Source organism: Neopelma chrysocephalum, unplaced genomic scaffold (assembly GCF_003984885.1).
Source record: "Neopelma chrysocephalum unplaced genomic scaffold, ASM398488v2 Primary Assembly neopelma1_252, whole genome shotgun sequence".
NCBI lineage: Eukaryota > Metazoa > Chordata > Aves > Passeriformes > Pipridae > Neopelma > Neopelma chrysocephalum.
The window spans coordinates 1,477,678-1,493,518 of NW_020897914.1; the positions used below are offsets into that span (position 1 = coordinate 1,477,678).

General features: G+C 46.5%; 1 protein-coding gene across 6 annotated transcripts in view; it reads right to left on the reverse strand.

The window, feature by feature from the left end:
• DGKD (diacylglycerol kinase delta) overlaps positions 1–15,819 on the reverse strand; it is a 61,280-nt gene extending 45,461 nt beyond the window's left edge. For 5 of the 6 annotated variants that reach the window (XR_003537365.1, XR_003537364.1, XM_027703890.1 and 2 more), the window contains exons 1-2: positions 15,645–15,819; positions 58–168 (exon numbers count right to left, since the gene is read on the reverse strand). Coding sequence is in view for 4 of the 6 variants with exons in the window: in XM_027703890.1 (XP_027559691.1) it covers positions 58–168; positions 15,645–15,806 (273 nt within the window). In the remaining 2 variants the exon portion in view is untranslated. Of the gene's footprint in view, positions 1–57; positions 169–3,216; positions 3,244–15,644 lie in introns of those variants that run through there. The other variant, XM_027703892.1, reaches the window with a different exon arrangement.
• Positions 15,820–15,841: the final 22 nt, after the last annotated feature.

Consider the following 15,841-nt stretch of genomic DNA (forward strand, 5'->3'; position numbering starts at 1 on the left):
TCCAAACCCCACCACTGACTGCCTTCCTTGGACTCCCATGTATTGGCAGGACCTTACCTTGGCAGTTTTTGCATAGTAGAGTGTTCGTCCTCGCAGCTTAAAATATCGTCTCTTCCAGCGCTGGAAGGAGCTGGTCTGCTTCATCAGCATCCCCTCCTTTATGACAGTCTACAAAACCGGGAGAGGAGAGGGTGAAGCACAGGTTTTACTGACAGGGACCTTTCCTGTTCTCCCAGTGCAGACCCGCAGGGGAACAACCGGAGCTGGAGATCAATAACCCCAGTGCCCTCTGCTGGGAGCGTTTCAGAGAGTCAGTCAGTCAGCAGCACTGAGGAAACTTAACCAGACTAAGCCCTCACAAACACACAACCCACACCGCGGTGCGGTTTTACCCTTGTCTCCAGTGCTATCACGATACCAAAAAAGATAAATAACTTATGACTGAATGAGACTGAATTTCAAAGTCTAACAGTGACTTGAGGAGTGCAACAGTTAAACTCACTGAGGTCGGACTTCAGTCGCAGGTAATTGTGCCTTTCATGTCATTGGCATCTGATTAGCAGCACACACACACTGGGATATCTGTCTCTGCTTCCAGTTCTGCCTTGTGAAATTATCAGCATCTACCTGGCACAGGGCTGGCAAGCTGCAAGCCCAGGGGGTGAAGAGTGAAACTAGAGCGGAGAAGGAGCTGCATCCAAGCTCAGCATTTGGTGTTCCTCAGAGAGTCTTGGCCCTGCATCAGCACTCTCTGGCTGGCTGCCATTTCCCAGGGCTGCAGTGCCAAAGCTGTCTACGCACGCTGCCTTTTTTTTTCTTTAACTGCTTTAGAACTAGGCTGACATACCAGCACACACAGGCCCAGATGCTCGCTCACATACTATGCATACATGGGGGTATGGATTGAATCCACATGCACTTCAGTCTGCTTTGTCAAATACATTTGATTCCTTTGCTGAGGACAGGTTTTGAATACCAACAGATACACGAAAATAATCTCAAAAGCTAAAGCTCAGAAAGACAAGAGGCAGAAAAGTCTCGATGTCCAGCCCCAAATTCCTGATTGAAAGTACTGCCTAGGAGTGGCAAACAGTGCTATGTCAGGCCTCAGTACCACAAGAAACTTCTTTCTCTCCCCAAGAAACAGTCCCAAGAACCTATTTCTTGCTGAGAAAGCCGAACGTGATAAACACACAGTTAAAACCCAGGAAACAAATGGTCTGACAATCTTGTAAGACAGGTTATTCTGTATCTTGGTGCCAGGAAAATGACACAGCTTTAACATACCAGAGGTCTCAGCGAAACTCAGGTTTGTAAGTCAGGTCACTGATGAGTATCAATTGATTCACAAACAGCACCAAACAGACACTGTCGAGCTACTACAGTAGGGCACAAAATAAACTACTACAGGGCACAAAATAAATGCTCTTACTGATCCACGGGGCTTAGTTCATTTTAGAAATCCTTTCCAGGGCATTAAACTTGCTTTTAAAATGCTATATGTATTTCTAATGTGGGTCTTTCCTCTTTGAAACAGCTGCGGATTTTAATACTTTCCACATACGCTGGCCTTTGCCAAGCTCAAAGTTTCCTCAACAAGCACTTGGAAAAAATGCTGACAATAAGGAAAAACATCCATCTACCAATCCACGCTTCTTGCCAGACAGAGCCATCCTCAAACTGGCCTGGGAGATCACACGGTCTGGACCCCCACGGTGTCTACTCTACTCCCAAATCAGCAGGGAAGGAGTGGGCTCCACACACCCACAGATCCCAAAGAGAGCTGTCGGAGACAAAAGCCACTCTAGTCTTCCTTCCCTGTGCTGGGAAAGAGAAAAGGGAGAGAGCTCCCCTATCTCCTAGAATAACCTCACCTATCTTGGACCCTGGGACCTGGCCAGTTCCAAGGTTAGCACAGCCCAAGCCTCCCCATTTCCCAGTGTCCTGTTTCACAAATGCCCCTGCACACTGGCAGAAATACCTGCCAGTGCTCAGGCAAACAGCAGTTCAGTGTGCCTGCTTCCCCTGGGACTGGCAGAGTACCACGGCACTGCCTGCAGAGTGCAAACTGAAAATGAAAACGCTCCATCCCGGACTGAGCTCGTACCAGCAAACAGCCAGCTCCACATCAGCTCTCCACAACTCTGGAGTGGTCACTGAAAGGCATCTTGGCACTCATTTTCCACCACCTGCCACAGCAGGGACACAGCAGTAGGAATACTCTTTAAGAAGCCATAAGGCACCTGGGAGTGGCTTTAGGGTCCGGAAGTTAAACACACTATAGCAATACCCAGAAACAAGATGTTAAACCACCCTAGAGCTGGTGTTACGTAAAGAATCTGAAATTCAGCCATGATCTTAATCTGAAGCCTCAGCGTAAGAGAAAATGGAGTGCAAAGACTGACCCAACAGCATCCCTTGCTGAAATGGTCCCAAAGGCAGGGCCAGAGCTGAAGGCACTCACCTGGAACCGGGAAAGTGCATTCATGCTCCTACTCTGCAACAGTCTTTTCATGAGTTATAAAGCAATTTTCACTCTCCGTGCCTCCATCCTCCACATGTCAAATGGAACAAACAGCACTACCCAATTCTGTGGAGACCCACTAAAATATATACACATACATAAAAATGTCTCTCTGATGAGTTACTTTAACGTCCAGCACCTGAGTATAAAAGAGAAACGTAAAGCAACAGCATCCAAATTACCATGCTAAAGAAATCACACATTTCTGCAGTTTACTTTTTACAGGGAAGAAAATGGGAAAGTGGCAGGAGATTTTCCAGATTAAAACAGAAACATAGAGTGATCTTTTGGATTCCTTGGGAAAAAAATACATATAATTAAAAAATGAGACAGAGAAAGTAGATTCTGAACTCTGCAAAGCCCTGAACTGAAGTCAGAGAGGAATTAAGAATCCTGGGGAAGACTCCTGGGATGCAAAGTCTGAAGATATCAAGTCAGCCAGGAGTCTGATGAAAAAAAAAAACAACTTGCAGGCGGAGATTTCGGAGCTCTGCTGCAATGCTTATTTACAGCTCTGGTTAGATGGGGTCAGCCAGACCCCACACTCCCCAGGCTCAGGCAGCGGCCCTGTGGCCGCTCACACTCCTGCCCAGCCCACCAGCAGCCACCAGGTCTCTGCTTCCCCTCAGCTCCCACCACTCCCGCTCGGCTCCGGCTCCGAGGGCTCCCTCACCTCGGCTGGGCTCACTCACCTCTGCACAAGACCTGCATTCCTCCATTCCTCTTTTAAACCCTCTTTTTTTTTTTTTTTTTAACCAAAAGGCAACAATCCCAGGGGTCACCTTGCTCCGCCCTAAGCAGCATTTATGTCATTGCCAGGCTCTATGTATAGAAAACCTCAGTTCCCCAGCTCAGACATGAAAGGCCAGAGCAGCAGCGCTGCACTGCTCAGAGCAAACACGGCTCTGGTTCAGCGCTGCCCATCCCTGCACAAGAGCAGCAGCTATTTATAGGCACTCACTCCGCACACGGCTCGGTGGGTTTGGGCGGAAAGGGCCAGAGATAAGATCAAGATGACTTTATAAAATGATGCAGACGCTGCTGCCTTTCTCCTCCTCTCTTCTGATTTTACAGCCAAAGGACTTGCTACTTGCAGAGGAATGCAGCAGGAGAAAATGAACTGGGGAAAGGACCTGACTGCAAAGTGACACCACATGAAAGATCAGGGGGGAGATGAACAGTTACTTCTGCTCACCAGCCTCTATGCAGCTTTTTAATTGAGGACCTACTCTGAGCAGGTTATTGGGCATGTACTTCATCAAGATAAATGTGAAATTCCTTCTCCCATAACGAAAAGAGAGAGTTAAATCTATTTTTAGTGTCATATATTGGATCCCACAGGAAAATCTACTGCCCTGAAACATTATGAGGTTTGATTATATGCATCCTATCCAGGATAAATACTAAAATTGTTTGCAATGGAACTATTCAGACTGCTTTCTATCCAGCTGAGTCCCTCTCCAGTGGTGTCCTGTGGCATGGCATTCCATGGGCAGCCAACACTGTGAAAAAATGAATTCTCTTCTTGGATCAAGCCTAAAATGATGTGCTACTGGTTTCAACAGTGACCCCTTTCTATCATATTACAAATCAGTGCAAAAAACCCTGACAATTTAAAGCAACACTGCACGTAGCAGAGAGTCTTACGAAGTGTGCAAAGAACAGGATTAGACAGCTGAAAGGCAGGGCCTAGGAAATTTCTAGCGTTTTACTATTTATCTTTGGCCTTGAAGAAAAGCAACTTCCTGCAGAAAAAAATTCAGTTCATGGCAAGCAATACACAACCCTCCCCCCAACTCATGCTCTTTTAAAACCTGACATTTAGGAAGAGAAATAATACGTTCTCAGATTTCTCCTGTCAAAATGGGTGCAGGGTTCAGGCCTAATCCTGAACGGACGAAAGAAAAGTTTTGTCAACAGGAACGGTTTCAAACATCTCAGAGGACTTAAACTAAGGACTTAAGAGAGCCTTGTGCTTCACTGCTTCCCCTTCCCACAGTCCCACCTCATAAGAACAAGAAGCCAAAAGATTAACAAGAGCCATTCACAAAACCAGCAAGACACAGCTGTGTTTTTTGTGGCACTGCTCATCTGAGGTGTCTCTGCACCCAGTAACCCATGTCAGGAGGTCAGAGACAGCCTACACAGATTAAATGCTTTCTATACTGATAACATGAGTGGTTCTACTAAAAGTCAGGAACAAGCACGACAGATTTCAGCTGCTTTCAGATTACATCCCTTGTTCTCCTGCACGCAGCACTGCTCACTATGCGAAACACAGGAGCAGACAATCCTTTCCTGAAGCTTAAGCCTATTGCCCCATTTGGAAGTAGGGCTTTTGATAAAACTGATCTCCTAATCTGGACAACAAGGCCCTATCAGCCCGACTGAGGGTGACTGTCAGGCATTCCTACCTGCCAGGCTGGCAAGTGTCCCTCGGCACAGAGAGGTCCAAACTGTGTTTGATACAGACACAGGAAGAACAATGCACCCTATTTTACTGCTGAGGTCATGACATATTCTTAAGGGCAGTTATTCAGTGAGCATATCTAAAACAAAAATTTTGCTCCACTGGTTTTTCTTTCCAATGCAGAAAAAGAACTATCGAAACAGCAACTAAAGAATCCCAAACTTGAAGTCCTCAGCATCTGGATTTCTCTGTTTTCCATGTGTCTTCAGAATGTGAAAACTTCAGGGCACACACTGGTTTTATTTGTATGCATCATAAAACACTGAGCAGGGCACTGATGCCAAACAACAAGTAACTGACTAAGAAAACACCAAATGCACAGAGGAGAAAACAAAACATAAAAGCATATGTGGAACTGACGGGCTATCTTCCTATGTGCTTACTAGGGAATTTTACAGACAGCTGATCCCCACCACCAAACTATCTCATCTAGTCACTGATTTTGGGTAAACTCTGGCAAAAAAATGGGAGTAGATCTGCGGTTGCTTAAACATGGCCAGACAGCCCTGCCACACTAGGGCAGGTACATATCTGGAGTGCTGTACCTTGTTTTGGGTAAAACAGTTTTAGTACCTGGTTTCATAAAAGCTCTTTGTGGTCATAAACACGGAACTAATAAATATTTAGAAATCAACCGAAACACAGTAAATCCAACAAAGAAACTACAGGAATAAATCTAACAAACCCCATAGAATAAGACATGAAAGGTCAAGAGGGTAGGGGTTAACAAGCTAATCCGAGAGCAACATCCTTCCACCAGACAGTGGTCACACCCTGGAAATTAACTCCAGGAAGCTTGGAAGGGGGAAATCTGGATAAGTACAGCAATTCTAAGTATGGGACACACAGAGCTATACAGATCTATAGAGGAGCACAAGGAACTTACAGGTTGTGTAGTCCTGTTTGGAAATTCTACATTAAATGCACTTGGCTCTGAAAAAATGAAAATGGCATTAAGATTTCTTTCACTGGTATCTAAAGGACAAGACATTATGTGAACTCACTGCAACAAAAGGACTCCAGAAGAGGGAGAAAGAAAAGAAAATCAGAGGTCAGCTGCAGGAATCAAATGTCAAAATAGAAGCTGGGGCAGTGAGCCAGTGATCCAGTACCAGCAGCCGAGCACTCCACTGATGAAGGGGGCACTGGCCAGGCCCTCAGTGTAAACTGCTTCACTCCATTTGGGTTTAGTAACCTATGCCTTATAAACTGGGAAGCACCCATGAGAGGTTACAGCACAGACCTCTATACAACCACATGGGAAAGCCTGCAAAAACTCCCCTACCAACCATCCTCCCAATGCTCCTCTTTGTAACCTCCATCTCTGCTGACTGAGCTGCACTGCACACAGAGTGAGTGTGACTGCTCTCCTCCAGCCTCCCTGCAGCTCCTGAGCCCAGCAGAGTCCACAGCAGAGAGCAGTGACCGGGCCACACAGAGCTGGAAGGGCACTGAAACAGGAAATGCAAGCTCATTCTCCAGATCAGCAGTGAAAAACAGGAGTTTGTATCAAATGAATACTGAAAAGGCTTGAATTTGCCTTGGCACAGACAAATGCTCAAATACTTCATTCTTCATTAGTTCATGCTGCAGCCAGTAAACAAAGAACAGGTCTTTGAACCAGCTCTTTTTCAATACCATGTTCAGCTGCTACTATTCTGAATGACTCTTCTGAAAGGGATGCACAGCCACAGACCCAAAGTGAACAAATTCACAAAGGAAAACAAATTTGAAAGCAGATAAAGAGGTATATGGGAAAGGAAACACAAAATACAGCCTATCATCACACAGTTCTCTAGCAAAATGAGCTCAGTCAGAGAGCTCCAAGCAAAGTACTTAAAATAGATAAATACCCTGGTCAGCTACTTAGAAGAGAGAATGAAAAACACACCAGTACATGGATTCAGGATAAGTTAGCAACCGGACAACTCCTGGCACACTAACTGCTTAAGCCCTCAGTATGCTTTCCATAGGCTCCAGGCATCCTTCCCAAACACATTTATCTCAGGAGGGGAACTGAGCACAAAGCTTCAGTCAAACCATAGTAAAGCTGGAAGATAAAGGCTCAAACTCATCCAGAGATAACCAAAGGGAAAAAGGCAACAGTTTAAAAGCTACTTGAAAACTTTGGAATGGAATAAAATGTTAAAGGGTATTAATTAAATGTGAACTTTATAGATTTAAGAACAAACACGACAAATTTGACAGTTATTTTTTCTACCATCTAAAACTACACATGCACAACTACATCCCTTCCTTGGGCATTTTTCCCCAAACACAAAAAATGTCAAAACACATTACCTGCTGTGAAACCTTCATCTCCAAGACATGCCTGTCCCCAGGCTACTCACCAGCACCACAGAACCCCCATCTGAGCTCAGAAGCACGTGGCTCTGCTGCTGAGACGCAGCAATAAAACCTCATCTGGAATCACAGCTTGTCCATAGAACCCCCTCATGCTGCAGCCAGTACCAGCAGAGCTTAAGTCACACTCTTATTCATTTAGAGACAAGTTATTACCAAAAAACACCGCAGTCAACCCATTTTGTTCAGCAGCAGGCAGAAGGAGCTGGGCACTCACCATAGCGGGTTGTCAGGGCCATCTGATACGAGAGTGTCAGGCTGGGGAGGCACGATGGGTGCGAGCACAGGAACAGCCAATGTGAGGGAAAGCACAGCCAGAATACAGCTGTGGATCTCATCCTCACAATCATAACCACCCCAGCCTTCCCACACCATTACACGTCACGGAGATCCTGGCCAAGTAGGAAGGAAAAGTCAGCAGCAAGTACCGGTACGAGAACTTCAGGACATGGGAAAGCGAAAGTTACACCTTGAGGAAGAAAGCTGAATCCTTTGCCCTTGTATTGAGGAGGCTGAGAGAAAGACAGCTTCCTCCCACTGTGTCTGGATTCCCATCAACTCTGCTACTGAATTCTGCAAGGAGCCTTATTTGGTAGTGACTGGCAGAGGCAGGGCCAAATCCTCATCCTTTTACTCCAACTGGTATTACAATGGGGCGAGGGAAGAAAGTGGCTTTTGGTCTTTGGCCATTTAATTAATACTTAGGTATCTTAGAACTTATTTTTATCTCATCTGTAACAACTGTCGCTATCAGATTTTCCATATTTATGTATTAAACAACCTATGCTTTTAAGTTTTTTTTTCCTCATCTATTTAACATAGTTTTTAAAGGATACTCCAAAGCTTTTAATTTGTTTTTCCACTTTCCCTGTTTTAATGTCCTGCAAATACCTTTGACCATGCCAAGACATCTTAGCCAGCACCAGCAACAACAAGAAAGATGAGCACAGCCCTGGGAACACCGTTTTGTTAACTTTCAGCTGAACAGAAGGGGCCAGAATCCTGATTTCTAATAAAATCTCAGTGATAGACCTGCACATTCTCAAAAGAGTGCTCTGCCCTGCTTCAGCCCAGAGCAGTCTGAAGGGCACACAGCTCGCCCTCCACGTTCTATGAGCTGCATTTCTGCTGTTCAAGGACCAGTGACAGCTGCTGTCCCACAGGTCACGACATGACCCTGGAGCTTCCAGCAGCACCTGCCTCAGTTCCCAGATCTGGGGATGCCCTGTGTGATTTTGTGCATTTGATACAAGAAGTATGTGACTCCATTCCCCCTGTGGGAAACTGCGGTGGTATCACCTCTCCTCGCTAGTAAATCACGTGGATAAATTTATTAAAACTTGCAAGGCCCCAGTACAATGTGCTCGATGCAAACACTACGCGGTCAACAGGGCGTTTCCTTTCTCAAAAAAGGCAAACCAGAACATCAAAACAGGTATCAGATGTAAAACTTTTCGACTTGGCAATAAGACAGTGAGGAAACAAAAATATCTGCTCTGAACCCAAACGGAGTAACTCCATATTAATCAATTATCTGACTTGGAAGTGGTCACGTTGTAGCCAGCAAGCCACTTTTTTCCTCTCTGGATGACAGGAGGGCAGATGGCTTTAGCCTTCCTCAGTGGAGCTGCTCTCCTGCCCAGGTGTGGGCCAGGAACTGCAGACAGCAAGCTCTGTACCCTGGGGAAGCACTGGCTGTGCTGCAGAGGTGCAGCTCTGCTCACCGGGGCACACACAAAAAGCTTTGCTTTCTGCAGCCTTTGAGGCAAAATGTGGGGAAGGGACACAAAGCACAGCAGCTGCTGGGGGCCACTGCTGCTGCCCCAGCTGCTCACCTGCCCCTGCACAACCATCCCATGGAGCTGCAGAACCAAACTGAAGCATCTTCTTTCTTTAAGAGACACGTAAATTCTTAGTGAAACAAGAAGCAATAACCACTTAGTGGGGAAAAAAGCAGGGAACAAATGGTTTCATTGGAGAGCTAATAAAAAATTCCTTCAAATAATGGTTTGTACATTTGAAACCTTGAAAAAAATCATATTCCAAGAGGAAGGTGCTTTTCACTTGGGACAGTATTTTGCCGTGAAATTTCCAGTGCTGCTGTGCCAATATTTAGGGCAAACCTTCAGCTTTCCAGGAAGTAGGGAATATAAACCCCTCTCTATCTCACTTCTGCTTCCTCTGACATATGCAGGTATATCTGCTATTTTAGAAAAAATCACACTGGATTTGTAATTAAAGAAGGTAAAGTTATGTAGTGTCTTATATAGTACACTGGATTTTCTAATCAGGTAATCTGGAGATACACATTTCACAGTCTGCATCTATAATTCAGTACTCCTCCAAAGTAAAATAACAACTTTTTTTTGTAGCAACAGGGTTTGGATGGGGGGAAATACTCTAAATATTTGACTTAATTTTATTTAAAAAAAAAATCAAAACATTTAATACCTATTTTATTTTGTCTGTAATTTTATTTGAGAGAATAATTAGTAGCCCGGCAATGTACTTTTTAGCAATGTGGTTTAAGTAAATCCATGCTCTCAAAACATGCAAAAGTTTAATGTTAGCTCTTTAGTTCCTGGAACCTGATCTATAGTTAGAAGGAATGAGAAACGCTACAAGTGCGTGTGGTTTTGTGCTTTGTTTTGTTGTGTGGTGGGGTTTTTTTAGTTTGGGTTGGTTTTTTTTTTTAAGAAGGAAGTAACAGCTGTTGCTTTCATACAGCATCCAAAACTCTCCAGCAGCGAGGCAAACTTGCAGTACACCAGTGGAAACACAGTGCTGGGAAGCTTCCCAATTTTGTCAGAGCAGATGAGCCTGAAGAGCAGAGCAAACTGAATGGAGACTGAGTCAAGGGGCAGAAACATTCGTTCAACCTACAACCCCACATTTGTCCTTACTGCTCAGAGAACAAACCAGGCTGTTCATGCTGCTAATCCAAGAAAATTAATGTCCTCAGAACCTGTGCCCAAGATGTTCGGTTTCTGTTCAATCACAAAAACTTCTCTTTTGCAACAATTCCCTCTCTTTAAGTGAAAAGTTCACAGTTTCTACCTGGATTAAAGCATGAGCCACCACCATGTATGACGCATGAAGCTCCTAAAGTGTCCTTTTTCAGACACTCCTAGAAGGCAGTAAACCAAAACCAGACAGACATTTTAATATGTTATAGTGGAAGATGCCACAGACAGAATATGAATTAAGCCATAAATTCCTGAAAATTCCTTCCTCATCTGTTTTATAATGTCTCTTTACTGAAATACTTTGCTTCTTATCATAATACTTCTTTCAATACTTGTATTTCAAACTAATAAACTTCTCCAATTTCCTCAGTCTAATCTCATCTCAGAAAACCTTTAAACATTTGCCCTCCAGAAATAAAAATAACACTTCTTTACCTACAGAACAGACATTTTATCTAATAGGCAATACAAGAAGAAACAAAATGAGCTTTCTTCAGCTGCCCACCATGTGTTTGAGGACTCAGTCTACTCTGGAAAGTTGCACAAAACCGAGGAGAAACATTTTGCTTCCTCCCAATTTTTTTTTTTGCCTTTATGTTGCAGGATGGCTCTGAGACCCCAAAGCTGCTGATCCGAGAGGGAATCACAACTTCCCATAGCACAGAAGGCATCATCTGCACCTGGTACACAGCACAGAGATCAGAAACGTGCTATTTCAGATACTGAACAGTCTGTCCACCACAGCATAAAGCTCAGTACCAGTTAATTTATCCTGCTTTTCATAGTATAAATTAACTTGACATATCTCTGCTACTGGAGCTAGACAGCTTCCAATATCCCAGACAGTTTGGATAGCTGCTCACTCTGTTTGCAACTCTGGTGAAATATATACTGCAAACTTGTCTTTAAAAGTTCAAGGCAAGGATAAATGGTTATAAAAATGAAAATACTAGAGAGAAATTGCTTGTGAAAGTAAACAGAACTTAGATTGAACTAGTCTAAACAAGAAGTCCTCCTGATGCCACCCAAGGACGCTGCTGAAATCCAGTCTGGTAAACAAACTGAGAGCTCAGCATAGCGACGTCCCGCAGAACTGATGAATGAAACGGGAAGGTGGCCTGTCCACCCGCCCTCCTGCTTTCCCAGGGCTGTGATGTGACACTGGCAATGAAAGGTCAGGTTCAAAGGAAGAAGCACCTTTCACTGTCAGAGCTCATACAAGGTGCTGTGCTCCTCCATTTCACACCCTCAGCTCCCGGGACCACTCTGGATGTTCCTGTGCCTTTCTCCACACCAAGTGGCAATGAGATGACATTACCACTCCAGCTGGTTCCAGCTGAGGCCTCAGCTCTGCTTAGGAGGTGGGAGCAAGATCCTGCTGTTGCCTCTCCTCACACACATCTTCCTTCTCTTAGTTTATTTAATCTCCTTCCTAATTCCCATCCATTCAAAGACACTGCACCTCAGCCCACCAACACTTTCTGCAGCTGCACCAACAGAGAGGGGCTAAAAGCAGCACACTGAAGGTGGATGCTGGTACAAGCCTGACAGGTCTAAAAACGACAGATCAAACACGTTACACAGCCTCTGCTTCTCTGCCAGCTGAGACAAGAGCAGCCACACCACCTGCTATACCTGATCCTATGAGGTTTTCTTCCTTACCCAGAATAATAATCATTAAAAGACTGCTAAACATGCTTCCCTTATACCTTCCTCTCTGCCTCAAAAATTCTTCCTAGTTAAAAGCAAACAAGCACACTCAGCCTTCCACTCCTCCTTCTGCCCTCTGCCTCACAAGGGACAGATTTTCAGCTAAAGAGATGTTAGCTGTGATTTGCCTTCAGACCCTGCACACCAAGCTCTCAGTCCCAAAACATCCAAACAATTTCATTTGCCCCACTACTACCACACCAACCTACTTCAGCCAAACACAGATGAGCAACCTGTGGGCTCAGAAGCAAGTTCAATGGCATTTTATGGTCTTGCAGGCAAGCAGCTTTATTTTAAAACATTTTTTAGGAAAACAGATGGCAGGACCAGTGGAAGGAAAACATACCTTCAAAGTGTTTGCAACTGTGACAAACAAGTAAATTCTGAGGAATTCCATGGCCACAGCAGACTTTGCACTCAAGCTGTGATAACAGTAAGCTTCCATGGTGATTTAGCTGTACTTACAGGCATAATCCTAAGCTAACTGCAGCAAAAGATGTGGTCAGAAGAGATTTATATCCTCAGGCCGCAGTAAAAGTCTGCCTGCATCTCTCACTGTCACTGAGAGACCTGTCCAACAGCTTCTACAGCTTACAGTAGTCTGCACTCTGTCATTCATCAAACAAATTCAGAATTAGGTCTGCCTTTACACAGGAAGCAAGCTCCTCAAACTCTCATCAAAACTGATTACTCACAAAGTTGTCTTTGCTCCTTGCCCCGAAGGCAAAGAAAATGTATACATGCAGCAGCAAGTAGAAAGGACAACGGCAAAACAAAAAGACATCAACAAGCAACAGAACAAATCAATCCTTGATACCATAATACCTGGACTTACTTGGAAAATCTGACACTGTTTAGTCAAATGTTTTCTGCAGATTAGCACAGAGCAGCCTTAATAGCTGTAGACAATATCTGTTTATAATCCTTGTTGTCACCATGTTTATGTTTGCATACACAAGTGGCTGTGTATGCAAACAGCTTTTTCCAGCCATGCTGATGCAGGAAGTGATGTAAAAGAGGAAAATGATTAAGTAGGGACAGGGAGACGTGTTCTGCTATATCCAAACAAAAATACAATCCAGTGCACCTTTCATCTTAGCATCTCTAACATCCTGCTGGAAGCAAGAGTCCTCACTCTACTGAGAAAGTCTTTCTCATCACAAATGAGGCAGACTAGAGCATCCTTCCTCCCTTTCCACAAGACCCCTGCCACAGGCGGTGTTAAGAATCACAAGGTTCATCCGATCTCCAGCAAGACAAATTCTTAATATTCAGCACTCTGTGTGCAGGACAAGATCTCAAAAGTCTTATCTTTTTTCTCAGCAGAATAACAGACTGGCTCAGGTCACCTGGTGCTACAGTACAGCTGAAATCTGCTTGATACAGAACATCAACCAGTTTAGAGGGCTCCAGGGTTTCCTGGGGTGGCCAAAAGAACCATCTCACAGCCCAGACGTGCAGTGCCTCGCCCCAAGCAGCCAGTGGCAGTGCCAGCAGCACGCTGCAGACAGGGCAGCAGCCCTGCCGTGTCCCCACCTATGGCCACCCTTTGTCAGGGGGGCTGCAGAACCAGGACCGACGTGGTAAAACAACAATGAGCAGTAAAATGATGACAGGCTCTGTGTTTGAAAGCAGGGCAAACCAGCCAGCAGGAAAAAGACCCCTCTGAATAACGCTTCAGACAGTGCATCGTGCAGAGACATTTACTCTCCTTTGCTATGAATACCAGAGAAGCAACACTGAGCTGCAACACCAGCGCTGAGCGAGCCTTTGCATCCCCACAGCTGCACCGCGCTTGCCCACGCTGCAGAGACAAGGTGATCACAGGACACGTGATGGCACAGCAACTAACCTTGTATTTCTAAGCAGAAACACATCACATAACAGTCCAAGAGTTACACAGGAGCTTAATGGCTACAAAGAAAAATCATGCTGCTATAATAAAAATAGTACAGAAAAGGGAAACTCCCTATGGGTGGTTCCCAGCCTAAGGCTGAAGGAAATCTTCGCATCTTCTCTTACAGTAACAATACAGAGGAACTACAGCTGTGGTTGTAGTTGCAGAATGCTGGTACTGCCCCTAAAAACGGTGTTATCGTTCCAGAACAAGACACAGAGGGGTAAAATATGACTGGGCCAAAGGAATCCTGGTGGAAAGGACTGCTACCTTACCCAGAAGGCAAAGCAGGACAGAAAAAGCTGGGAACAAAGACTAACCAGCTCTAAGATCCCTGTTTGACCAGACAGAAAGCTAAGCACCACTATCTGGCTACAGAAAGGTAAAAGCACAGGGTAAGATGTGGAAAATTGAGCTGCAACCACAAAAAGAACGGGAAGATGTTGAGGGAAGAATGCACTGATTTTAGGGAATAACAGCAAGAGCTGCACCTTCCAGAGCAGAGCTCTAACTATGAGCCAGTGACTTATGCCAAGTCCAACGGGACCACAGGAGTGGGGGTGTTGGAAAGTGATAATGGCACAATGTGACAGGAAGGCATGGCTTGGATGTGCAGGGGTTCTCAGGAAGGTGAGGAGGGAGCCCCTGGCAACTGTGACATGGGGAGAAAAAGGGGAGATGCAGCCTCATGGTGTGGGAAGAGACAGGATGTCGTTAAGAGTTCATACCATGGTGCAGCACTAGGGAGCCCAAATCTGACTTCTACGACTCCAAGAAAATATTACAGGAGAAGAGAGTAAGGAAGGAAAGAGGTAAGGCAGCGTCCTGCTGAGCCTGGGCACACTGATCACTGTCAGAATAGAAAAGCTCCCGGGCAGGTCTGAACCTGGGCACTGGGAAGAGGGTGGCCTAAGCTGGGCTACTGGGCAGGGGAACTGGGGAGGCTCAGAGAGGCACTTTGGGGATGGCAACCAGCCAGGTGGTCCGGGGCAATTGCAGGAGCCCCTGAGGGCAGTCTGGGGGCACTGGCAGATGCTGAAGGGCATTTAGGGGGCAGCTGTTAACGAGCACCTGAGAAAGAGTTCATTATGAAGATCCCTACGAGGCATTTTGGGGTTCACAAGTCCATGGAAAGCATGGGGGCTGTTTTCAAGGGGTCTCTGAGGTGTGGGTTGGGGGTCGCCGGCAGGTCCCTGAGGGGTGGCTGGGGGTGTCACCGGAAACATGGGGATAAATAAAACCCTTTAACACAACCCCTTCACAATTAAAGACCTTCCCAGCAACGGGTGAGGGGGGAATGGCCGAGCCCCTGAGGGGCGGTTTGGGGGAATGTGAGGCGGTCGCTGGCAGGTCCCCGAGGGGCGGTTTGGGGGAGTCAGCGACAGATCCCTGAGGGGCGGTTTAAGGGGTGTGAGGTGGCCACCGGCAAGTCCCTGAGGGGTCGCTGTGGGAGGAGAGGAGCGGGGTGTGGGGGGGATCGGCGGCAGCTCCCTGAGGGACGGGCTCAAGGGGTTCCGTCGCGGACCGCAGGGGGAGGTTTGGGGGACGTCTCTGGCGACTCCCAGAGCGGCGGCCCGGGATGGCGGCAGCGCGGACAGTGCCGGGAGGGAGGGGGAGTCGGCGGCGGCACCGAGCGAGACGCGGAGGCAGCACCGGCCGCAGCGTTGCCGGGAGCCCGAGGCCCTGCCCGCGGCCCCCACCCGCCGCACGCACCTTCTGGCGGATCTGCCCGGACGTCGAGACTTTGCGGATGAGCTTCTGCGGGGAGCCGGGCTCCTGCTCCGGCTCGCTGTCCGACGACTCCTCGGGCGCGGCGCTGGCGGCGGCGCCCGTCCCGGGCTGGGGCTGCGCAGCCCCGGCCCCCGCCGCCGCCATGCTGCAGGACCGGCGGCGCGACCCGCGCCCCCCCC